The sequence below is a fragment of the Gordionus sp. m RMFG-2023 genome, chromosome 1 (genome assembly GCF_954871325.1).
Source record: "Gordionus sp. m RMFG-2023 chromosome 1, tfGorSpeb1-WG-v2, whole genome shotgun sequence".
NCBI lineage: Eukaryota > Metazoa > Nematomorpha > Gordioida > Chordodea > Parachordodidae > Gordionus > Gordionus sp. m RMFG-2023.
This window is the reverse complement of record NC_088775.1, coordinates 7,353,074-7,381,073: the sequence shown is the minus strand read 5'-3', so window position 1 is coordinate 7,381,073 and position 28,000 is coordinate 7,353,074. Positions and strand designations below refer to the sequence as shown.

The window sequence follows — 28,000 nt, the reverse complement described above, 5'->3', positions numbered from 1 at the left end:
ATCTAAAAAAAAAAATATTAGGAAAAAGGATTGAAAAATAAAATGAAAAAACGAAAATATATTATAAATTATAATTTATTTAGTTTTTTTGATAATTATTATTTTAATTTTTTTTTTGAAGACAAATATATAAATTACTATTTAATTACATTATTAAAATAATATTTAAAAAAAAGGAATTTCTTCTTAGATTCTTTGTAATTTTTGAAATGATCTCCAAATTCGAAATAATTCTTCCATAATTTATAAGAGTGGAAAAGTAGAGAAGGGAAGGAATGGCAGAGCCAAAGCCAACTGCCCCAACGGTTTTGGAAAGTGGCATTGAATTATCATTTAACTCTTCCCATAAATTTGAATATATTCAGGTAAATTATAAATATATAAAAATTATGGAAATTTGTTTGTTTTTTAAAAAAAATATGTATATGTGTTTTTTAAAAAAAATATGTATATGTGTTTTTTAAAAAAAATATGTATATGTGTTTTTTCCGACAATGTGCTATTTTTTCAACTTAAAATCATTTTTTGAGCACGTTTTTTTCGAATTTAAAAAATTTCATTTTATCGGAAATGTACTCTACCATGTTTGTGGAATACCTACCCTATGAATTTCAGACAATTTTGCCATAAACTTTTGAACTTAATAAAATTTAAATTCGTCCATAGATTTTTTATATAAATTATAATTGAATCAAAGGTTAACGGCAAAATTACCTATAATTCATAAAGATAGGTATTGCAAACGTGATGGAATGTATTTCCGGTAAAATCCGATTCCTAAATTTCTTAAAAAAAGTGCCTTCATCCAAATAATTGAAAGTTGGAAAAATAACGCATTGCCGGAAAAACACATTGACGCTAACATATATATTTCTTTATTGGAGGTTTTGATCCAAGCTTTCCGATTTTGACTTGATGAATGTTACGACACAATTTTTTTCGCCCCGTAATTAATATTTTTTTAAACCACGTCAAGCTTGACTTAATTTTTTTTTATTGACCCTTCAAAATAACTGGCGATAAAAAATCGCTCGAAAGATTAGACGGGGTCATTTGGCCTCTATAGATACGCTATGGCGGGGTCATTTGGACTCTAATTTATATTACGCTATGGCGTAATCATTCTAATTTAGATATATGCTATATCTAAATTAGCTTAGATGTAAATTTAATATTTTTTGACAGATTATATTAAATTAACTTCTAATTTCCTGACATTACCTGTTATTTTTTTTCAAGAAAAATTTTGACAGCTTTTGCCAAGAGAGTCAAAAAATGTGAGAAATTATTTTAGTGTCAAAAATATTATATCAAAAAATATAAATAAAATTAATGTTGATGTAGATTTCATATATCGACATAATAAATTCTGATTTATAGCTTTGGGTGATTTTAAAGGGTCTTTTAAAAAAATGTTTAAAGCTGAACCCTTTCTTTAAAAAAATGACTTTACACACAAAAGTGGTTAAAGCAATTTTTTTTATCTTCCAATTTTTAATAGATATTATTATATGCTAACAAGAATAACTGGTCAAATTTCCGCTCGGAACAGAAGGGACGCTTGGAGGCACCCGTCTAAAATATAGCGCCCTTAGGAGGTGTTCCGTCCCAGGATAACATTTGTGGGGTGGGCCTCATCCTATTAAAAAAACGTCATGAGAACGGACGTTTGACAGTCTCTTTAATAACAAGTTCACTTCTAATGATCAATTTCACATAAAAAGTAATAAATTTAATTTAATCTAAAATCCGGCTATGAATGAATTATCAGCGATTCCTGCTTTATGTAAAACTTTTCTAGACTAGTGATAAACACTACGTATTGCCCATTAGTTATGTTTAGGATGCGACATCTAACTACCTTCAAAGTTCATTAACTGCTAGATACTTTTTACATCATAAAAAATTATACCACCTTTCCAATGCGAAGGCGTAAATGTCTTCTAGCCCTTTCATTTGCTTGGGATTACACATGTATAAATCATTTTCAGGATAATCCTGAGAATTGTTTGCCAAAGGGGGATATTACAAATCCGTGGATATTTTTGCGGTATTTTAGTCCGGGGTCCGTGACATTTTTACCCCATATGATTCATAATAATTTATTCAAGAATTAAGATCAATTTCAAAAAAATATAAATATATAAAATAAACAAGAGTAAATTTCTAAATTTTTCATGCATAATTAATTAGATTTTTTTTTAAAAAAAAAATTTAAAAAAATGATTTCAATTTTGTAAATTCGAAAAAAAAAACGGGCTTATTTTCTGATAACATATTCCAGCCATGTTTGCCAGATCTGAAATTATAAATTGGGGGAATAAATTTTGTCACATATATGCAAATACGGGCTGTATTCAGGCTAAAATAAAATTATAATTCAGTTCAAGGTTCATATAATATTATAATGGTGAAAAAAAAATAGGAATGGGCTATAAATAAGCAATGAAATAGGAAAATTTAAGCAATTCTTTTTAATATCATGACATGACTATAATAGGGAAGAAGGAAAATTAGTAAACATAATTTATTACTTACTTATGCTAATTAGTATATTCGTTATTAAATTTAATAACCACTTAGGTTAGAAAGACATTAATAAATGTTACAATTATTTATTTTTTTATATAAAACACTTATTTTATTATAATATAATTATGAAATTATGATTACAGTAGTTTCAAGGATAAAACTTTTCATTTAGTAATTTAAAATTTTAAATCTAAAAAATGATATATATATATATTATTACATATACATAAGCTATATTTTCTCAACATTTAGTCCAAATTCCATTAAATTAATTGGATTTTTATTTTTTAAAAAAACTCTAATTTAACTAATATTTGCCTTTTTTAAAAAAAAAATGTCATGCGAGAGGTAAGGGAATCGATGTCCCTAACCTCCACCATGTAGGGATTCGCTCACTAATTTATTGAATAAAATTAGAAAATAATAATAATTATATGAAAACGAAAAGTAATTTTTGTATATAGTAAAACTATGTATCGAAGTCAACAAAAAACAATTAAATATATAAATTTTTTATATATCTTTATTAAAATTCACAATATTTATATTGTTTTCAAATGCATAAATTAAGTAATATTTATTAAGTTCCCTTTTATAAATAATCACTTGTTTTATACCAACTTGGTTGGAAGCATTACAAAGTCGTAACCTACTAGGTAACCTCTTATCAGATAAACAATTAAGGGTTGTTATAGGCCATCGAATGGGGTGTAACATAGTTCAACCACATACATGCATCAAATGTAAAATATTAGTTAACTTTAAAGGGAGACATGGTCTGACATGCGGAAATTAATTCAGCTATTAGCCATTCTCTTACCAGGGCCTGAATCCCAAACATCCTGAAGCCTGCTAATTTATCATTAGATCAGGGCGTAAGACCAGATGGCTTACCTTCTGTGCCTTGGTTTTTAGGAAAATCCTTAATTTGGGACTTCACATGCCTATCTTCATTTCCAAAAAAATTTAAATTCTAACACTATTGATATAGCAGAGAAATAAAAACAATTAAATATTCCATATTAACAAATTATATTTTTTTTACCAATCGTTATGTCTTCCCTTGGACATATGTCAAGTGGAACTTTAAAAATTTTTAAAGATATAGGCGGCAAAATAAGAACCCTTATATCAGAACCTAAAGAATATTATTTTTTAAAACATAATATACAAATTACTATTTTAAAATACAATTATTCATGTTTTTTGGGAACTTGTAGTCTCACTTCACCTCCGTTTTTATAGAATGAGGTTATATTTTTGTTAAATATTTTATATAGTTTATGTTATTTTATAATATAAATAAAGATATATAAGTATTATAAAAAAAAACTTAATAATATTTTTTTTTGCTAAAAATAAATATAATCAATGATTTTCCAAATAAATTTTTTTTATAGATTAACAATATATTTAACATAAGTGGATCCATCCTTTAAAGTGTTTGAAGTCAAAAATTTTATTTTTAATAAATTTTATTATTAATTATTTAAACTTAAGTGTATAACCTATAAAATAACAGGCCTACGTTTTACTTAATTTAGGTCGGTTTTATATTACATCCATTTATTATAACAAATAAGGGTAGATGGGGATGCAACGGAGGAAGGGGGCCACAAAAATAATGGCAATAACTTTTTAACCTGAGCCATGTATTAAAGGGTATTGTATATTTTCTATTATATATGTATAATTTAAAAAGAACTGGGAAATATCCAATCGAGAAATACTTTTTAAAACCTTTTTTACATCGAAATTTTAGGTATTTCTTATAAATATTTTAATATTTCTATGTATTCTAGCATATTAAAAGTGTTTCGGGGTTTCGAGTTTACCTGAAGTGTTTTACCCCGGATATACTGTCCCCTTACCCCGGGTTTGGGGTGAATTGAAAAATTTGTCAATCTCTCACATATTTATGCTGCTAAGCTTCTTAAACTATTAGAGATAGAGGCCGTCGAATTTTTCCATTTTATAGGTTGTCGTAAAGTTCTAGAGTAAAATTTTTATCTCGACATGAAGAATGCTGAACCTTTTATTTGACATCCAGATGTTTTTTGAATCTATTATTTATCTAAAAATATCATCAAAAAAATCAAAACGAGAAGAAAAAAATTTAAAAGGACTTGACCTTCTTGTCTAGCCCTGTTTGGATTTCCCACGAAAATTGATTTTATGCTAAATTCATATTGATAAACAAATTAATCAACGCACTTTATCTTTTGACCTGCTCATTAGCGTCAATGAAACAATAAAAAAAACTAAGAAGTGAAAATGGGATAGGTTATAAATCGCTATAAATTGGGAATTTCGCTTATATAAAATTGGGAGCGATGATAATATTTCCTTCATTTTTAGTAATTTTTTAAAAAACTTAATTTAAATACAAATGTTTACTTCCCTAGCACCTATTAGTATTAATTTCAAATGTATTTTAAAAGTTTTCTAAGAGAAGCGAGATTTACAATTTTTAACGATTTTGGCTTTATAGCTATTTAGAACGGGAGCCGTGAAAATATGTTGTAAGAGAATAACGCATATTAAAATAGCAAATTGTTGTTATATATATATGGTCCATATCAATTCAACCAAGGTTTCAACCCGATCCCCTTCAATTTTTCTTAAATTTTTCCAAAACTGTTTATCCACTAAGATATGGCCGTTTAAAGCGTGGAAAAATAGTACATTTTTGACAAAATGCAACTCGTTTATTTTCAAATATCTCTGTAATAATTAAGTTAGAAAAATAATTTAAATTTTATTTTGTAGCTTAATAAAGGTTCTTTAAAATGATATAAAAATAAATATGATGGACATTTTATTAATATTGCAAACCGGATATGTAAAACCGGAAATGGCCATAGAAAAAAAAGGTATTTTTTTCAAAATTTTTTTTCTATAGATAGATATCACACTGCTTTATATTTATACAAAATCCTAGACTGGGATGAACATGGGTTTAGGAGTTATCATTCTTTATATTGCTAAAATTGAACAAATTTAACATTAATATCATCATATTATAATTTAATGAATAGTTATGAAATAATGTTAATTTAAAAATTATGTCTAAATGATAGGCCCTTACTTTTTATCTTAATAAAAAAAATTTGAGAGGTGGCTGGGATAATGAGCTGTGTAAAACTTTAGTTAAATATTATCTCGAAGTTAAATTTTATCTCGAAATTAAAATTACTTAAGAAAATAATTTTAATATTTTATTTAGCATAAAATAATCTACCAAAATTAAAATTCAACAATAAATTTTCCCCCATATATTCAAAATTAAAAGAAAGGCATTTGACGAGAATTCTATAGATTATAAAACATTCAAACAATGGATAGCAGTTGATCGAACTACCCTCGAAACACTGACAAAATCCGCTGACGAATTTGTAGATTATTTAATTGAATAATTAACAATTTGATTCCTCATTTGTTTGTAGCTTCACGATAATCATTAATTCGAAACTTTTTAAATTCAATTTAAATGTTGGCGAATTCTTAGTTATTGCAGACTTTTCAGAAAATTATGCATTTGTAGTGTAGAACCATGCACAAGGATTAAATTAGACCAATAATCAAACCACTATCAACCCTTATAATATATTATGTGAGAACAACATAAACATGTAAATTTAGTGGTTATATCAGATTGTTTAAAGCACAACGCATGTGCATTTTATTTATTTTAAAAATTGATCGTATTCATGAAGGAAGGATTTAATAGAGTGGCTAAAATTTATTATTTTTCTGATGGAATAGTAACCAATATAAAAATAAAAGATTTCATTAATCTCTACAATCATGAAAACGATTTTGGGATAAAGGCTGAGTGACATTTTTTAACACCGCATAAAGTAAAAACTATGCGACATTTTGGGGGCCATTACTAAACGGTTAGTAGCTCGAGCAAGCTTGCAACGTCCATATGAACATTATATATTGACAACAATAGATTTATTTAACTATGCAAGAAAAATAATATCAAAGGGGTAAATTATATATTCGTGAGCAATAATGAATATATGAACATAGAAAGTCATCTTGAAAGCAGATTTTTGAGAGCAATTTCTGGAATACAGTTCCAAGCTTTTATTCCCCTAGACGAAAACAAAAGTCATAATTTATTAATATTCGTTGGATGATTATAATATATGATATATTTTAATTATAAATTTTTGATTGTATTATATGTATTGCAATTTGAGGCAAATAAAGTTATAAATATGTTTAGAATTATTTTGCCAAGTAACTTCTAGACAAAATTTAACTAAAGTGTTAAATAGAGCTCATTATTCTAGCCACTTCTCAAAAATTTTGATAAAGAAAAAAAAAGTATGGGCCTATCATTTAAACATAATTTTTAAATTACATTATTTCATAATTATTCATTAAATTAAAATATGATGATATTAATGTTAAATTTGTTCAATTTTAGCCATAATAAGAAGGATAACTCCTAAACCCATGTCCATCCCAGTCTAGGATTTTTTACATATATAAAGTGTGATATCTATCTACAGAAAAAAAATTTTGAAAAAAAAAATACCTTTTTTTTTCTATGCCCATTTTTGGTTTTACACATCGGTTTTTCGATATTAATAAAATGTCCATCAAATTTTTTTTATGTCATTTTAAAGAACTTTTATTAAGCTACAAAATAAATTTAAATTATTTTTCTAACTTAATTATGACTCGAGATATTTGAAAATAAATGAGGTGCATTTTGTCAAAAATGTACCATTTTTCCGCGCTTTAAACAGCCATATCTTACCGGGTAAACAGTGTTGGAAGGTAAAATTTCATTTTTTTCTTAGTTATAGTATATACTACCAGCATACAAAATTTAAGAAAAATTAAAAGGGGTCGGGTTGAAAATTGACTTTTTTTTGTTGAATTGATATGGAATTCACCGTATATAATTTTAATAAATTTGTTGCGTATAAATTTAGAAAGTTGATTTATAAGAAATAAAAGATCCTGATATAAAATTATTAGTGCCATGCCATAAATATATTTAATTATTTCTAATATATCAAAGAATTTTAAAAAATATCATTTCATTTTATAAATAAATTGAATTATAATCGGCAATATGTGTTTTTTTTCCCCTGCAATGTGTTATTTTATTAAATTTAAAAATCGGATTTTGCGGGAAATGTATTACAGCATGTTTAGAATACCTATCTTATGAATTGTAAAAATTTTGCCTTTAACCTTTGAGTCATTTATAATTTATATAAAAAAAATCTATGGACGTAAATGTCGCAATTTCCAAGAGCAGGTATTCAAAAAATGTAATACATTTCCTGTAATCAGATTAATTGCAAAAATAATGCATTGCCGGAAAAAAACACAATGCCATTAATACATAAATAATATTATGCTAATTATTTATTCGGATTAATTGACAATCATCTTAAAATTAAATTTCAGGTCGAAATGATGAAACACCAGAAAAGGACAGATAAATACAACTTTAACACCACTTACAGTATAAATTCACATCGTTTCCGAGATATCATGCCGTATTTTAATCTCGATATGATTAGTCTGGAACTAAAGCATCTCTATATAAGCGAAGAGGATTTATCGGGCCTGTTAAAAAAATGCAAAAAACTCACCAAGCTATCATTAGATACATGTCCTTTGATTAGTCGAACCATCATAAAAAGCTTGGACCAATGCCACAAACTTAAACAATTTTATTTCAAGTTTCCCGATTATCGAGCCTATGGGATAACAAACAATATGGTAACCAGATTACGGTCGGGCAGTGACCCGGGGGGAGCGTCACCAAAAATATCTAAAGAACTAGGCCATGAAAACTTTAAAAATAATACTCTGAACCTTTTGCACAAAAGACTAAGCAAAGAAAAGATGGAGGATAGTGATAATATAGCTAATCTTATAGTCAAACATTGTAATTCGAATTTATATTCCTTGACTCTTAATATAGATGCTAATCAGAATAGATTTTCTCTCAAAGATCCAGAATTCTATGTAAATAATCAGCGTTTGCAATCGCTTACTAGCACTCGAGCTTCCATGTTTAGTGTGTGGCAAAATTTCTCATTAGTCAAAGAGGTCAAAAAATGGTGGTTAAATGACACTGGTGTGGCTTACGTGGCGGAATGTTTCCCATACCTCAAAAATCTTAATTTGAACGAGTGCCTATTGTTGACCGATGAAACGCTTTACGCCATATCCCATAATAACAAAGGACTTGTCAAATTGGTTCTCAATCATTCTCCGAACTTTACTATCGAAGGCTTTCAAAGATTGGCCCAAAATTGTACTTCTATCCGAGCCTTGGAGGTAGCTTGGTGTGCAAAGGTGGACGACAACTGTATAATACTCTTCGTTAAAAAGTTTCTCCGATTAAATAGCCTAGATGTATCCTATTGCAAACTTGTCACAGCTGACTCCTTAAGGTTCATTATCGTATACAGATACAATAATTTACAGTACTTAAACATGGAAAATACGGGTTTGATAAAAAAGTCTGCCTTGTGGAAAGAAAGCGATATCGAATCAATGAAAGATTTTGAAATAGTAATATGCCCTATTATAGCGGTTTGTTTTTTAAAATATCTTAAATTTTTTCGATGGTCAGATAAAGGCCTCGATTATACCTATTCATTTGAACCCGGAAAGGAACTGAATCAGAAGTCTCTCGGCTTAAATGACGATATATACGTCTTCCATTATTATGATGACTATTTTAGCACTTCAAATGATGATGTCGATTTTACCACTTATAGCACACGCATGTTCCATATGGGACAATCTTTGCGGGATACTCAAAAATATTTTAGACGAATGAATATCTTCAATAGGTAATTTCTCTTTTACACATATAATATTAATACTTCATTTTGATGGTTACATTTATTATAATTTGTATAAGGGCAATTATTTAACTCCTTTTTCTATTTATTTTTTTTTACAGAATCAAAATATTTATAATCGAGGACCCTCATTTCAAAACGAAATACAATTGCGATATTTTACGAATTTTGGAAACTTTGGGTCATTTAGAATCGTTAGCCACTCGTAAAGACTTGAAAATCGTTCTGTGGTGGCCAGACCTACTTCCTGGTCTTAATCTTTATTTTAAAATTTTAATTCTGTGTCAATTCATATTTTTCGGGAGGCAAAATGTACCTCTTTTTTTTATCTCACTATCTTAAAACTCTAATCCGACCCAATATATTCCATCGCATTAACTGATTACTGCATTGCAAGTAGTATTGTTACACGGCTAGATTTGAGCCGATTTATAAAAACGGCTAACTCAATATTTTAGCAAGAAAAATATTGCCTAAGCTCGAAATTTCGCTAATGGATGTTCAAACTCACCTATGAGTAAAATCTTTAGGGTTTTGCATAATATTTTTCTGAATAAAACGTTGAGTTAGCCATTTTAAAAATCGGCTCAAATCGAGCTGTTTAACAATACTAATTAAAAACAAATAAAAAATCCACACCCTGGCAATCGTATAAATCAAGTTTGATTTAAAAATATATATATATAACTCGAGGAAATAGAAATTTTATCAGCTTGAAATATTTTATCTGTACATAACTTGGGGGAGTCGAAAATTGGTCACACCACTTTTTTAAAATTAAATTTATTCTAAACAATTATTATATATTTATTGTGTACTAAGTGACTATACCTCGTACTATGGGAAAAATTTTTTTATTTAATTTATCCGAATCCTTAAATTGCAAGGGCAAATAATAAGTTAAATGGTCTAGTGCAAATTGACCAAATTACTGCTTGCTGGTTTGCACTTTCCAAGACTCTTTTATTCATTCGTTCATTTTGCACGTTGATTAGCAGCCATTTTCTTAAAGAACTAGCTTTTTTCCCGCAAGAAACAAGACAAAACCTTGTTACCCAGATAAGAATAATAAGAGAAGGGGTGAGGGGGGGGGGGGGTGCGCGAAGTTACTAAATCTCTTTATAGTTGTTTAATTACATGTAAATTTAATATTATATAAATGTAATAAAATAAAATAACTTATCTTTTAAAATTGAATATTAATGGAATAAATAGGCAGACGATTTTACATAAATTCTTTTTTATAACTTAGTTAAAATTTAATTTTGAATCGATGCTAAATATAATAGGCAACCTCAATTTAAACTTTCAATTTAAAAAGTGTGGCAAAACGTAGGCGCTCAATTTATGAGCACTATTAATTAACTATATAAATATGTGGTTATCACTAAAAAACAAAATACATTTTTATTTCTTCCATTTAATGTAGATGCTAATGCCAGCTGTAGTAAATGGCCTTTTATACCTTTTATTTCGAGCTGATTTATATCCTTTCTTTTGTTAAATATAAATCAACTTAAAAATCAGATGTAATACATCAGGAAAATAATACGGATATTTGGTTTTCTGAAAATCAAATCATCATCGAAATATGGCTCATTGATCTAAATCCGGTATAATATTTATAAATTATTTAAAAAAATATCCGCTAAGTTTAGCTAAATAAATTGCCTATTGATGTATAAATAGCAATAAGTTTTTTAGAAATATATTGTTGTTATACGGCTCGATTTTAACCAATTTTTAAAAGCGGTTTACTCAATATTTCATTCAGAAAAATATTACGGAAGTCTGAAGATTTTACTCATAGATTCGCACAAAGTTTTAGATATCTGTTAGAGAAATCTCAAGGCATAGGCAATATTTTTCTGGCTTATGTATCAAGTTAGCCCTTTTTTTTAAATCGGCTCAAATCGAGCCGTTTAATATCACTAGAAAAAAACTAATTGAAGTGGAAAATTGGAATTGGCATTTCTATACTGATTTTGCTCCTACTTTGACAAATCAACTTATTAATGTTTGGAAATTGTTTAAGATTTTCCCAAAGAATGTATTCATTTAACTTAAATAAATTATAATAAAATATAAAATGATTAAAATATATAATAATAAAATATAAAGTAAACGAGTAATGTAAAACGTACCGTATTACTTAACCTCCTACTTTTTAGAAAATACAATAGAAAAATCTGATTTTATAATGGAAGGTATTCCAGCATGTGTGTCTAGTAACTACCCTATAATATTCAGGCAATTTCGCTGAAGAACTCTAGTATATTTTATTTTAATGCACAAAAAAATATATATATTATAGTTCAAAAGTTCGTGAAAATTTTGCTTGAAATTCATATGGTTGCTGAAGTAAACTTTTCCAGTAATATCGGGTTTTTCCATCACCCTAGTTAAAATTTTAAAATTAGGATATTCCTAATCCTTACGTATTCCGAATTTATGATAGTGAATTATATTTTATATCAACTAAACAAAATTTCTGTTCCTTTTTTAGTCTGATATTTCGAATTCAAGGTTTAAATAGCTTTAAGGATCAATTTTTCCCTTTATTAAGATCCTTTAATTAGATAAATATTCATTATATATATATTTTTATAAGACTTATTTATCCTTGGATATTTTATGTATCTAGATAAACAGCTTACAACTTGAATATTTATCCTTCAATAATTCCATATACGTGATATTGAGTGAACCCGAAGAGCAGGATAACGCTTCAACCTCCTCGCTCCTATCTTTTATGCAATCGGTTCAAACCAGAGTAATCCACACCTTTAATAATGCATATATATATATTTATATCAGTGCTGAAAAGTAACAATACAACTTGATTAGTAACGGCACTTTGGTGGGGGGGGGGGGTTAAAAAATTAGTGATTGTTTAGAACGTGTGATTAAAATAATCGAATGTCCAATCTTGTTCTTTGTAGGTTACAAAATATATTTCAATCTTAAAAAATCTTTTTCTATGGACCATAGTAATTAGTACAGAAAGGGCAATTGTGGCTAATATCTAAAGTTTAAATTGCAAAAATTTTATTCCTTCTCAATATACAAGAAGGTGATTTTAATCCTTTCGATACCGTCAATAGAATTTATTATAGCAAAGTATATATTTTGATTATTTTTTTTTATCTTTTATGCAAAAGAATTCAAAGTCATCCTCAGAGTCGGGTTAATTATATTTGTCTTGAACTAGAAGGAAGTGAATTGCATATCATTATACATTTATCATCATTTTAATTACATGCCGAGTATGTCTAAGGAGTTTTCTAGCAATGTTATTTTCTTCATCTGATAATGATATTTATTAATATCAGGGTTCAAGATAAAACCATGTATAAAATGCGTTATTATTTTGGCTTTATTTCCCTTGATTTTTGTGTCAGAAATTTTCAAATATTTTATTGAGTTTCTATTTCATGAAAAATAAGGTTTTTTTTAAGTAAATTAAAAGTTTTTTTAAAATGGTTTTGAAAACTCGTTGAAAAATAGCATTTTTTGGACATATACATGCCAAAATGCCTAAATATTTTACTTATTAATTCTTTGAGTCTAATTTTAAGACCTTTTATATTTACACGTTTAAACAATCATTAGAATCCAGGCTCAACTTTCCTGATTCTTGATATACTACAAGATGAAGAAAATAAGCATAGATCGTCTGACATTCAAAGTCTGTATGAGAGAACGGAAAAGATGTTTACCAATTTGGAGATTTCCATCAATCAAGAAATAGACTTCCTAAGGTTTATTCTGGATTCATTTATTTTATTATATCTTTTTTTCATCTTAATTCCTCAGTTTCTTCCTTGGGGTAAAATAGAAGATCTTTAAGATATCTAAATAATTAGCCCCCATATAGTCACAGTTCTAGCAAGCTTTATACTAATCACAATCTCGAAGTTCGAACTTAGGGCTAAGGATTTTTTTTAAAGTAGATTCTGATTGTTTCTATTATAATATGCTTCGGATATTAAAACTAATTACACATCTTGCCTATGAGAGATCTGCTAAGCATCTGAGGGGAATATCGAATAAAATAAAATATATACACGAAAACATTATTTTGTATAATAATTAATAAGTTTATCAATGATTCTGTAAACATTAACGATTTTATGGAGGAGCGCTTCAAACCCTCCTAATGGAGCCATTCACCCCCCCCCCCCGAAAAATATATGTTTAAATATGAATTTCCTTTTTTTTGATAATTTCAAGTAAAATTGCCTTTTTAGTGATCATTAGATAAAATAACCTCTAATTTTTTTGGTAATTTTTGAAATATTTTATAAAAAATAAGCCCCTTTTTTAGATTGAAAAAGCTAGCGATTCTGCTGAATAAGATATATATATTATATATTAATACTATATATTTAAAAGAAAATTGACGAAGTCTTTAATGTGCCAAAATAGATATATGAAATTAGCGTATATGCTCACACGATTGCCTACCCTTATCAAACTAGAGATTGACCAAAAATATGAACCAGGGATATTGGTAAAAAAATAATTAGAATGTATAATACAGTAGTTAAACTTTACCACGTTTCCCCTAAAACTCATGAAATTAGCGTTGTTGGAAAACATCAATCAAGATTTTAACTTAAAAAATATATATATTGTTGAACCTCGAGATTTCACGTATAGATGACAAAAGGGTTTTTTTCACTCTTTTAACCAAATCTTGTAGCTTAAGAAATATTATTTTAGATAGATTCTTTATATATCCATTTTATAATAGGCTAAATCGATGTTTACAACAATATTATAACATAAAATCTATAAATTTATTATTTTTAAAAGAATGTTTTTAAAATATTTTCTCAATTCATAAATATCTCACTTTCATTGTCTTGAAAAAAAATAAATAAATGATTAAACTTAAACTATTATTAATTTTAAAATTAACAATAAAACCATTTTAATATATAAATTGGAAATGATTGTAAAAAATAAGGATAATTTGGAGAGATTATAAACGATATTACCAAAAATTTTTGGCACTATATTTTCTTTAAATAAAATAATCTTAATTTAAATATTAAGGTAAAAATTAATGTTTAAGCACGTTTATCAGCACCTTTGCCAAAATATCTCCTAAGGGTCTGGTATTTCTTTATTCTATAGACTCAGAAATCAAGCTCTTTTCAACCACCCTCCCCATCTCCGAGTTTTATCACTATTTTCCAATTATCAAGGGGAGTTTTAGTTGACGTGTTTACACTTTACCCCTTCCCCTACTCAACATATGCTATACAAGCGTTAAATTTTCCCTCTTTTTCAATAGTTTATATTAATTGCAAAATTAAGGACGAAGATATGTTAGGCAGAAAGCTATTAAACATAATCAAAAGCTTAAACTTCGTAATACAAGACCAATATGTAGACGATTATGTGCCCAATATAAGGCCCACCTTCTTAACAGACAAAGGGGACCAATATAATGACGGGATAAATGTGGTCAATGTTAACGATCTCTTACTTCTATGCCTAATTATGGAACTTAAAAAGCGTGACGTACCCTTGGCCAACTGGAAAGAATGCAGAAGCAAATGGAAGATACAATGCATGTATTCCAATGATCTTGACTTGGAAAAGGGCTTACACTCACTGATAAAAAAGGTTTTGTGCCACCTTCACCAAAGATTATTTTTAAATATATAATATTTCAAGTTATTATATATATATTTTTTTAATTCTTTTGTTAACGTTCTCTATTTCCGCAAATTGGATTCAATTTTTTTTGGAATTAGATATATAATATTAAGGTATGCTCTTCTAAACTTGAAAGTGTAAAATTTCAAATATGCGTAATAATTTTAAAAATAAAAATTTTTCTGTGCGCTTTAAACTTTAGCATGTTATTACAAGTTTGAAATGACAGTTAAAAATAAAATACCAAACTTTTCAATCTTTAAATATTTTACAAAAAATATTCACTATTATGGGCCACACTTAATTTCTTTTAAATATATTTCCATATATACATGGAATGATCGAAAGTGCTTATATTCTATTAAGCGATAAATTTAAAAGGTTTCCAAATCTTCGGTTGGCATAAACTCTACTTCTCCAAACCTACCAAAAACTATTTCTAAAAGAAATTCCTCCAAAAATTGCGCATAAAATTAATAATAATTGACAAAATCTTATTTTTCGGCAAAATATTTTATATTTAAAGATAAATAATTATTTTAAGGGCTTGATAGATTCCTTTAGATATTTCAAAGACTTTCCTCGACCATCCCAAATAGATACTGTGATATTGGACTCCCTCAAATTTCATGACTATGTGTCTGGACTTAATCATTGGGAGAATGTCCTATCGAAAACACTTAACAACCCAGATTCCATAGTACAATTGACTTCTCATGATATGGATGAAAACATGGGGTCTACTTATTCAGGACTATCAGGAATATCTAACAATGATAGTAACGCTCCCGTTTATGATGTATCGAACACGGAGAATGATACAAATATTATGAATGAAAAGGAGGTTTTAATTTTATTAATAATATTATTTCGGTAAACACATATTCATCCATTTTTAATATACACATATAATCATTTTAAATTTGGTTAAACACATATTATACGAAGATTGATAAAGATAAGAGGGCGAAGTTATACTTTTAAGTAACCTATTTAATTTACAATATTTAAATTTTATGTCTATTTTAATGTTTAAAGATAGCATCATGTAAAACTCTTGCCACACAATTAGGACTAATAACGATCGAACTCAGTTCGAAACAAGTTAATGCCACAAACGCGGAGTTATACAATGAGTACTTAAACATTAAACGCCAACTCGCTGAGGTTTTATCTCATATAGTAATATATTAGTCAAAATTGCACAATCATCCGTTCCCTCATTCCATTTGACTCAATGTATATATTCTCGAATTTACAACATAATAATCTGATCCTATCGTTACGTGTCTTTTTATTTTAGTGTGTGGTCCCATTTTTGAGGGAACCATCTTCAAGCTCCCTAATATCCTGGCATGTTTTTGCCACATATAACTGGAGGGCAGACTTAACTATTTCATCCAGTCCACATTCATGCTTATTTTAATTAATGTGGATTCCAAGTTTTTACAATCATCCATTGGTCTTAATTTTATTTTAAGTTTATCTCTGCGTTATCATCGTCTTTACTCTTTCATTTTCGGCCATTTTGTTTTTACTTACAATCAATGATGCATATTAACTCCAAGATTTTTTTGTAAGAACCTATTATAGTAATAATAAAGAAAGCAATCCTATGTTCTCGGAAATCTATATGCAAAACTTTAATTTTTTCGACTGGCAAGTATATGGATTTAGTTTGTTTCTCATACATAATATAAAGAATCAAAACTTTATTTTCCATGAATTCCACCGTATCATAGATAAAAGTAAGCACCATGCAATTCTTTAAGTTAGATGATTTACCAAGCATAAAAACAAAACAATTGTCGTCAATTTTAAATGCTCCACAAATATTTTTAAATGATTTTGTGTCATAAGCATCAGTTTCTTCTTTATATTTTTGTAAAAGCTTTTCTGCCGTTCGCTTAAATAATAACTTCCTGCCCCGATTTAAAAACACATATGGCAATGTCATCAAGACTCATAAATTATATTTTTAAGAGCATTCATTTCAGAATCTTCCAATGATAATGATTATTGTTTAAAATTTTAAGTTATCCTTTAGTTTCTATTGTTATTACTTATTATTCCTTTATTAAATTCATTATTATATATTTTCCATCTTTCCACTATTTTTAGGTTTTATTTATGAGTATATTCCTATATTCATCTTTTGTCCCATTTTTGTCGGTGTTATATTGTACACATTGTTGTTAGCCTCCTTATTCACCTATTTCTAATATTGATTTTTACGTAGTGCTGTAAACATTTTTAAAAAAATCGAACGCGTTCGCGTTCAACGTTCATTGACAAAAATCGAACACGTCCACGTTCAAATTCAAAAAAAGGAACGCGTTCAAGTTCATGAACGCGTTCATACGTTCAAAATTTTATGATAAATTTTTTTTAAAATTAAATTTAATATAAATAAATGCCTTATATTTTTTAACACAATATATTAGCCATGATAAAAAATAATAGTTTTATTTTGATAATATAATTATAAATACAATATAATATAATAGAGCGATAAAAAAATAAATTTATAAAAAAATTTTCTTATTAATTTTTAATAATAATTGCTTTTCAAAATTTTCATCTGATAGGCATGAACGCTTGTCAGTTAATACAGCGTTAGCTATACTAAAAACTCGCTCAACAAGGGCAGATGAAGGGATTGCGGTGTTATACTTGATAAACAATTCTTTTAAAAGGGGGAATTTATTAAAAACATTTAATGCTTTATCCATTGTTTCAAAAAATTGAGCTATGTTATCATCCTCCAATCTGCCCTCTTCTTCCTCGTCAAAAAAAAAGGATATCGCGGAATTGATTTTAAAACAGTGAAATATTTTTGATATTATTTGGGCCATGGTAATTCTAATTCATCTAATATTGAATTTTGATTTTCAGAATCTGATGATGAAATATTTATATCCATGCAAATGCTAATCTATTAAATTAAAATATAAAATATTCAAATTAATAAACTTTAATCTTATCTTCTCTAGCAGCAGCACTATGGTACGTTAATTGCAATATGAAAAAGGAAAAAGTAAAAACAGCTGATTAAAAAATATAAGACTTTTTTGTTAAAAAATTGGATTAAATATTAATTTTTCAAATAAATAAAAATATAAGACTTTTTTGTTAAAAAATGCGATATTAATTTTTCAAATAAATAAAAATAAAAAGTGTTTTTAAAATTGAACGAACGTAAAATTGAACGCGTTCATCAAAGAAAAGGAACGCGTTCACGCTCAAAGTTCGTCAAAAAAAAGGAACGCCGTTCATCACCTTTTTTCAAAAAAATGAACTTCGTTCACGAACGCGTTCATTTTGAACGCGTTCGTTTACAACACTATTTTTACGTCATATTTACCAGATTGTTTATAATGCTTACATATATTACTGCTTTTGCTTCTCCTCTTACACCTCTTATTATCTTCTTTTTTTTATCTTTAAAATGCGATATTTTTTCTTTGAAAGACTTCTACATTATTTTTTTACTATTTTCTAGATGTTCACCATTTTTTCTCTATATGCTATATTACCAGTTTTTTTTAAATTGCACGCCATCTGGATCTCATTGGCAACATTTTTTGCTGCAAATCTAAGTTTTACCCAGATATGACGTCATAATTTTGTTCACATTTCTAATTTCTTTCTTCAATATTAGATAGGGCTCTCTGGACACATATATTATAAGATTTCCCCAAGATTTCTTTGAAGTAATTGCTCTTTGTGTTGTTAAACGGCTCGATTTAGCGAGTTTTAAATCAAGATTTTAGTCAAAATAATGTTAGGCAAGCCTCGAGATTTTTCTAATAGATGCCAAACCTTTTTATTAATATATGATGAATAAAATCCCAGCCTTGCATATAAATTTTTTTGAATAGAATCATTGATTACCCACACTAATTGTGAATAATGACTAAATCACGACTCATCTTTGGTTCATACAACATTAGGCGTTTTTATTTTCTGCCATTATATCTTTATATCCGGATTTTTATACCCACGTGTCATATTCGCGATCTCATGTATACTCTATTGTTATTTTATTTTTATGGGAGACCGATGATATCATTAAATATATAAGTATATTTTAAATTTTGTTTAAAAGAACAAATAGTAAAACAGCGTTTGAACTAGGACACCCTATTTGGATTTTGTTTTAAATGTTTGTTGGAATTGTTTTCGTTTATTTGTTTTTTTTTCTCTTAACTTTTTAGGTGGTTTAGTCGAAGCTATCAACGGGCTGTTTGGGAAATAGGTTGAAAAAGGATATAATCTATTAACATAAAAATTTTTTATGAAATACATTATGTATTCCATTACATTTAAACATTTTTTATTTAAAAAACAAGGTTAATAGCATCGACAAAATGGCGGAATCAAATAGATTATCCCTTTCATGGGAATACCGATTTTGGATGCCAGAAAACCAATATTTACTTCTTTATATGAAGAATTACTTGATTATGAAATTCATGGAAAAATCCTTTACAAAATCAATCTTCGTTAACGGAAATACATTCGTGATTCAAAAGAATAAAGTAACTATTATTTTTTAGAAAAGTATATTATATATAGTATAGGTCTACCCCGATGTGTAATATGGGGCTGGTATGTACTAGTTTTTTTATGGGTTTCTTTATTACTATAATAACTTACAGACTTTTTTCAATGCCTGATATTAGTTTAAACAATATTTTCCATATAATCGTATTATATTGCTATTGATTTATATTGAGTAGCCAGGTAAAAAAATTTAAGTTATAATAAAAAGATTTTTTTTCTGAAAATTTTGAATTATAGTAATTATTTCAAAAAGTTATTAACTTTTACTAATATTTCTTTCAAATTCGGGAGAGGAGGGGGGGGGGTTTATGTAGAGGGGAAGTTTTTATTAGCTTAAAATGATATTTATGAGAATAAGAAAATTTAAAAATGAGGAATTTTCTCCTCCTCCCCCCATCTGATTACGCACCGGAATTCATTGTACTGACTAACAAGGATAAATAGCTATATATTATTATTAACACTTGCCAATTCAAATGGCAATTTCTACTTATTCAATTTGTTGATTAATATACCCTTTATTATACGACTCATACCAAATAGATGTAGTCTTATAAAATAATTAAATATCTAACTTTAGGAAATATTCCATTTCTAAACTTAGTTAACGGTTCAAAAATTATTTGAAGTAAATAATGAAAAAATATTTTTTTTATAATGTTAATATTTATAATCCTTTAAATATGATTTTATAAAGATCATGGAAATTATCAAATTAGAAGATAATGTAATATCCATAGATGTAATACATCCCAATATCAAGATATCAGATAACACCAGAAACTTGAGATTGGTAAAAGCCATGTGTCGGGAGATGGCTAAGTTGTTGACGTGGATAGAGAAATTTCTGCAACTTTACCCCGGATGCTTTTATCAAGTGATAAATAAATTCTTTGATAATAATTAATAACATAATAATCAAAAAAAAAAGTAAAATAAATGCCTAGAAGTCACGAAGAAAATAAATAAAAGGGAAAATTGTAAATATTGCAATCATGTCATAAATCCAGGAAAATATTATTTTTATGTATATAATGTTCATCATGTTAGAATGTATATCAGAGACTTGCAAAGATAAAATTTGCACGGCCCGGATGTGAGATGGTCAAGACGTAAAATTTTTACGGCCTTAGAGCATATCACTTACACTTTCAATTAGTATGGTCGATGGTAATTCCATTATTTCCTGTTCCTCTAATTTAATATAGTCTTTTAAATATGTATCAGTCATTTTGCTCTCTCTCCCTGGCAGAATAAGTAATTGCCCGAATTTGGGACAGATAAATAGTGCGATAAAATTATACTTATCTAAAAGAAATTTTTCCTGTTAGTATATTTTATTTTGAATATTGGGTGTATCTTTATTGTTTTTAATTTGATTGGATATTACCTAAAATAATGATTAGTTGAATAATTGATTTGAATACTATTTTACTATAAATATTTTCTTAGGATCGAAAAAATGGAAATAGGAAATATGATAAGTGAATGAACGTGATATATTTTTCTATGATACACAATTTTTAAATATATTTCATTTATTTAGAATTTTTATAGATAATAATGACAATTTAAAATTCAGTTCGGTATTTAAATTTAAAAAATTGGTCCCAGCCCGTGTTTCCGGACTGAGCCGAGCCTGCTTAGGGCCGAGCCTATAGGTATCTGATGTATATTATTATAAAATATATTTTTGGGTTGATAATCAATCTATTTGGATTTATTATTCATACTCATAAGTTCTTCTTTTAGTTTAAAGTTAGATCAATTTATGATAACTCAATCAAAAAAAAGTTAAAAATTAAGTATGCTAATATTTATTAAAGACTTATTTCAAATGTCATCCCAATCAACTGCAAAGCCAACTTATCTTAAGCAGCGATACCACCTCAGAATTAAACTCTCCGGAGGCTCAGGCAGATATTGATTCAACAATCAACTTAAATTCCAAAGATCCTTATGAGGAATCTACTTTTAAAAACTTTTTCCAAGTTTATTACGAAAATTCTGTCCAAAAGGAAGCATCTGCAACACTTAACGAAGAAGAGAACTCAAGCATCATCGATCAAATATCAAACATAACATATAGTTTAGTCTTTAATTAAATAAATTTATACCATAAACTGAAAAAAATTAAATCATTTAAATGCTTAAACTAAGCTAGCTTTGCTTGATTTATTTGCATTATACTTCTATTTGGTTAACTTTTGCAAAGATATAAACAACAAAGACTTTTCCACGTGGGTATTCCATCTGGCGCAAATGAGTGATCCTAGATCTTCCAACACTTACCAAATTGTGAGAGGTATATATATATATATTTATCATTTTGCGATTCAGTTTTTACCACTAATAAAATTTTATCGTTTTTATAAACGATATTTTAAATATTATAAAGAGGTAATGAAAATAGAAAAAGATGCTAAGGAAATCCCTGATTTAAGTGAAGCAAATCTCGATATAATGGCGGATGATAATAATCCAATCAACGATAACATAATTCTAAATGATAATCAAAATAATAAAGATTTTATTCATGCTAAGGAGGGTAAAACACTTGACAATACAGATAAAATTGACACCCAAAATAAACAAGAAGACGCAAATCATGAAGCCATACATAATTTTGGTTTTTTTTCCTATAGAAATTTTTGTAACATTTTTTGATACTCTTAAATCAGCGGAATATTAGATCGCATAGGGATTCGCAGTTTGGCAATTATAAATTATTTACTGAGGGCAATATTTAAATTTCAAAAATATGATTTGAACCGTAAATAAATTCCAGCATATATAGAGGAATAATTATTTTTGCAATGAACATTTGTGTTTTTTTTTAATATTTAGGAAAAATCTATATAATAATTTTAATTAATATACAACCCATCTCATTGATATTCAGCTACCTTTCATTTTTTAGCTTATATCAATTAATTTTCAAATTCAAAAATTTATTAATAACTTTAAATATAAATATATATGATATCAATATATGTAGAAATTTAATTTATAATTTCACTTTTTTTAAAAAATTATAGGAATAATATATGTGTTTTAAAAATCGCACCTTATGCATAAATATCCGCCCACTTACGCTATCGCCAAAATGTTTTCTCATTGTTAATTCATCTATTCAATTTTTTTAAATTAAATATCGTCCGTTTTATTATTTTTTAAAAAAATTATATTTAATTTAATCAATTTATAAACACTAGAAGCACCAAAACTTTGTCATATCTAAAACAGCAAAACCGTCAATTGTCGGTTGTCTATACTCATAAAATATCTGCAATTATTCTCACTTAATTTTATGATTTTTTTAAAAAATATTATATGAATTGCAATATAATTAGAAAATAAAAATTCTGTTAGATTTTGCATATATTTTGGACAATGTAATAAACTTATTTTCAAACACAGGTTTCCTATATTTGTAGTAGTGTTGTTAAACGGCTCATTTTACCCAATTTTAAATCAAGATTTTAGCCAAAATAATAGCACGCTAACCTCGTGAGATTTTCTTAATTGATATCAACCTTTCTGCCATCAGCAAAGTCTCCAGGCCTTCCATAATATTTTTTGGGCAAAAATATTGGGTCAGCCATTTTCTAAATTAGGCCGTTTAAAAACACAAGCACGTATTAATAGTTCGATTTTTGCTAAAAAGACCGTTACTACGTTGTTTTCTGATTTTATAACCTTTTATTTTATTATTAATATTCTTAGGTTAATATTTTTAATCAGCAATTGAGAAAATTTATTTTCTAGAGATATTTGTTTACATAATTAGTTAGTAGATAATCAAAGATCCTATAAAAACTATGATAAACCAACTCATACTTCTGGTTGAATATAATTTAGTCATCGCAATAATCTAAAATGCAGATATTGGTTCATTACTCTATACATTGAGTAAATTTCTGGCCCAGGAGTATGCCTTTAAATCGTCAAAGTGATCATAGGAAAAATCCATTAATCAAATTTTTAATATTATTCTGGGCGAACCGGAATTTTGTGAAAATCCAAATAGTTTGAAAATAAATGAAGGTCACGAAACTTGAGATATATTTTTGGAAAAATCGAAAGTTATTAACAGCAATAAAATGAAAAACCCCTTCAAATGACGGTTCAAGTGCTTCTAGTGCTCTTTATTTAATATTCTTATTTTAATAGGTAGAGTTAAGATCTCAAATATTCATACTCGGATAAATATAAAAATGGCGGGCTATTTTTGCCAGGGTATTTCGAGTATCTAAAGATATCTAATTCAAAAGAGAAGAAGATGAAAGGATTCTATAATAATTGTTCTTAAAAATCGGCATGTCGATACTTCAAAAATAATGATTAGATGAAAATTTTGCAATTGGGAGACGTTTCCATATCAACTTATCAACGAAAACTATATTTTTATATTTTTATTCCAGAAGAGAAAAAAAAATTATAATACCAATTAATATAACCTGAGAAGAAACTCATTTTAACAACATAAAACAAGAATAAAAGATTAAATTAGGGTTTTAAGTTAATTGAATAAAGATGCAATCACGAACTACAAATATTTGATTTGTAAGAAATATGGTTAAAAGACCCCAAAGCAAAAAGCTTCCTATATATTCATTAAGATTCGAAGTTTCCGTATAGTATAATGATATGAGGTTGCATAAATGCAAAAGACCTAGGATGTATTTGATTTATAACAAACTAAATATCAAGATACACTCAACGATACTGATTCTCAATTCGGCTAATGTGACATGAATGCAAATATTACAGCAAGAATATAGCGCCTATCGCCTACAATAACTTTTGCAAAGATCACAATATCCATCTGTTACCATTCTCAAAATTTCAATTAAATTAAAGCTTAAAAGACAGTATATAAAATAAAAGAGGATATATTGAAGAATAAATCAGAGTTTTGCAAATAAATATCCCACAATATGTGCCAAAATCTTATTTATTCAATTCCACAAAGAATCACTGCAATTATAAAGGCAAAGGTAGATATATATAATTTTATTAAAATAGGTCAATACTTTTGAAATAGAGTTTACACATTTCAAATCCTTATATATTTTTTGATATCTTCTTAAATATAATAATTTTTATATTAAATTTTTGTTCGTTTATATATTTGCTATTTTATAATAAAAACATTTTTCAAAATAATAATCTATAATGAGTGGTCCCATTTGTTAAAAAGCTCAATTTGGCCCGAAATGGCCTGGATAAGATTCTTCCCAAAATAATATTGTGCAAACCTCGAGATTTGTCAAATAGATGTCCAAACCTTTTTTTTACCATTTATGAGCAAAATTTCCAGGGCTCTATAGTGTTGTTAAACCACTCATTTTGAACCGATTTTTAAAGACGGCTAACTCAATATTTTAGCCAGAAAAATATTGCCTACGCCTCAAGATTTCGACAATATATGTCTAGACCTTTGTTCCTTCTATGAACAAAATCTTTAGGCTTGCGTAATATTTTTCTGTATAAAATATTGAGTTAGCCGTTTTTAAAAATCGGCTCAACACGAGCCGTTTAACAACACTAGCTTTACATAATATCATTTTGATTATAACCTTATAGGCCCGAATAGTGCTTTTTAACAACACTAGTCCGGGGAGGGGGGGGGGGAGTAAATGAATAGTATAATTCAAATCAATATTTGTTTTGTTTTTTCAAATTTAAAATTCGCCCATAGAAAATTATTTAAAATTTAGATTTTAAGAATCCCATAGATTTCCAGATCTCATGAAAATATTATAGATACCATTTTATTTTTTATATTAAAGGAAGGTGTATATATGCAGAACTGTCTTGGAATCGATTTAGATGATGTTAGAGACTTTTATAAAAAAAAAAAATTAATCTTTTATTTAGAGTTTTTCTATATCTTACAAATTGATCTGCTTATTTATTTATTTGTTACCAGCAAAAATTATGCAAGTGAAAATTTTACCGACCCCGATGATTATAGAAAGAAAAAATTCTTCGCAAATAAAAGATGGCCAGAACAATCTCAAAGAAGATGATATTCCTAGTAATCCCGATACAGATAACGAGAAGAAGGAGAAAGAGGAAGAGGAAGAGAAGGATCTCAAAGATAAGGATGACAAGCCCGATTACAATAACATAAATAACAAAGAAATTGTGGAGGAAAAGAATAAGAGAGAATTGAAAGTTTCTAGAAATAAGTCCTTGTTTGCTAAACACCATCAAACCGGAATAAGTTTTTTTTTCTCTTCTTTCTTTCTCTATAAATAATTTTTAAATTTCATATATAATACATAAGCATATAAAAGTTGTATATATATTACGAAATATAATAGATTATATAGCCTCTTTTTTTTACCCTATAAACTTTCATTTCAAATCTGTAAAGTATTATTTTATTAAACTCATTTTGCATATTAGAAATGATACACGAGTATACTTTTCAAATTTGAAATGATACATTTCATGTTGAGAACGATATTTTACAAGGTAAAATGCAATTAGAATAGGCTTATTTTTTCTTTCTTCCTTTACCTTTCCTTTTGTCATTAATGCTTGAGTGCTGTTAAACGTTACATTTTGAGGCGATTTTTACGGCTAACTCAATATTTTTTTAAGAAAAATATTATGCAAGCTTAAGATTTTGCTCGTAAGTGGCACTAAGGTTTGAAAACATCTATTAACGAAATCTCGAGGCTTAGACAATATTTTTCTGGCCAAAATATTGAGTTAGCCGTTTTTAAAAATCGGCTCAAATTGAGTCGTTTAGCAACACTAGTTATCACCATTGGCGTAGGCTCAAAAAATAAAGGGGGGAGTATGGTGGGGCAACCTAAAAATGATCTAATATAAATTTTAAACAGTTTGTCTGCCAAAAATATGTGAAACAATAAAATTTTAGGACGAATTAATCATGATCAACGCATAAAACAGACGGGATTAGGGTATGAAATATAATTTTATTTGGGAAAAATGTCACATAAAACGGTCTATTTTACAATAAATCAAACGCATTTAAAGTTAACGAATAATGCGACAAGGTCTAATATATATTTTACAACGAATATAATTAAAAATTAATTTATTTTATTTATTTTCTGAATTGTTTTTTTATTTTTTTTTGGTGATTCATTTTAAGATATTAAAATAGTAGGTTGATTTTAAACTCGGCCGATAAAATTATTTTTTGTTCTTAATATTTGAAATTTAACATCGTCTATAACAAAAATAATTTTAAATCATAAAAATAAGTATTCATATACGTATTTATACAAGAACAGAACAAATTTCAAAAAAATGTGCATTTATTTCATATGAGGGGTGGGGCAATGGAGGTGCAGATTCCGGTCTTGCCTACCTTCCCCTGAGGCCAAACACATCTATCCACCGTATTTGGTGAGTAAGTTTAATCAAAATCTTTCTCAAGTTACCCCCCCCCCCACAAACCTTTCTTTTTATCGATCTTACTATATCATAATCCTAAATTGTGTTGTTAAACGGCTCGTTTTGAGCTGATTTTTAAAAACGGCTAACTCAATATTTTCGCCAGAAAAATATTGCCCAAGCCTCAAGATTTCGCTAATAGATATCCAAACCTTTGTTCCCTCTACAAATAAAATCTTCAGGCTTGCGTAATATTATTTTGGATAAAATACTGAGTTAGCCGTTTTTAAAAATCGGCTCAAAAGGAGCCGTTTAACAACACCAAATCCTAAATATCTCTTTTTTATGACACTTTATAAGATTGAAATGATATTTTACCAGGTAAAATACTGTGGGTAATGATTTATATCTTTGAAAATTGACTTATTATCTATTTAATTACATATATATATATATATTAATAATAATAATGTCTAATGATTCATCTAAAAATTTAATTTATTCAGCCGGTTCACTAGACGCCTTGCCGTTGCCAACTAACAAAGAAGGTAGTATTACTCCTCTTAATGAACACAGACGCTTTTCCTTTGTCAAGATGATAACTGATCGCCGTAATCACTTGAGGAGTCAAATCCAATCCAGATTTTGCACGATTTTATGAAGCTAAATAACATAAAATTATGTGTTATTTAAGTTTATAAATTCTGGATTTTAACTTGTAATTTTTTGTAAAATACATAATTTATGGTCTCTAAGCTAAATAGATTCACTCTGCCCCTCTTCCACAAATATGGCCAAATAAATATGTTTTTATACATTAACCACAAACGTGCTTTAAATTATATACATTTATTTTGAACAATGATGTTACTCTTACCCCTACATTTATTGTTACAAAAAAAATATTTATTATATACTTATTTTTTTTTACAAAAAAATGCAAATTTATTATATATATTAGGGAACGAATGTTTTATGATTATGTTATTATAAATTAT

At 27.5% G+C, this 28,000-nt stretch overlaps 1 protein-coding gene across 2 annotated transcripts; it reads left to right on the top strand.

Moving 5' to 3' along the window:
• The first annotated feature begins 128 nt into the window (after nucleotides 1-128).
• Nucleotides 129-27,899, top strand: LOC135922888 (uncharacterized). 2 transcript variants are annotated; one of them, XM_065457397.1, is made up of 17 exons: nucleotides 129-365; nucleotides 7,972-9,374; nucleotides 9,488-9,636; nucleotides 10,914-10,999; nucleotides 12,031-12,159; nucleotides 12,999-13,147; nucleotides 13,782-13,899; nucleotides 14,712-15,023; nucleotides 15,601-15,900; nucleotides 16,095-16,223; nucleotides 19,409-19,597; nucleotides 20,320-20,499; nucleotides 21,449-21,710; nucleotides 21,838-21,927; nucleotides 22,021-22,251; nucleotides 25,558-25,854; nucleotides 27,509-27,899. In XM_065457397.1, the coding sequence occupies exons 1-17, from the start codon at nucleotides 276-278 to the stop codon at nucleotides 27,661-27,663; spliced, it is 4,269 nt and encodes a 1,422-aa protein (XP_065313469.1). In that variant the 5' UTR covers nucleotides 129-275; the 3' UTR covers nucleotides 27,664-27,899. The 2 variants fall into 2 exon arrangements, with proteins under 2 accessions (XP_065313469.1, XP_065313470.1); XM_065457398.1 differs by lacking the exon at nucleotides 22,021-22,251.
• Nucleotides 27,900-28,000: the final 101 nt, after the last annotated feature.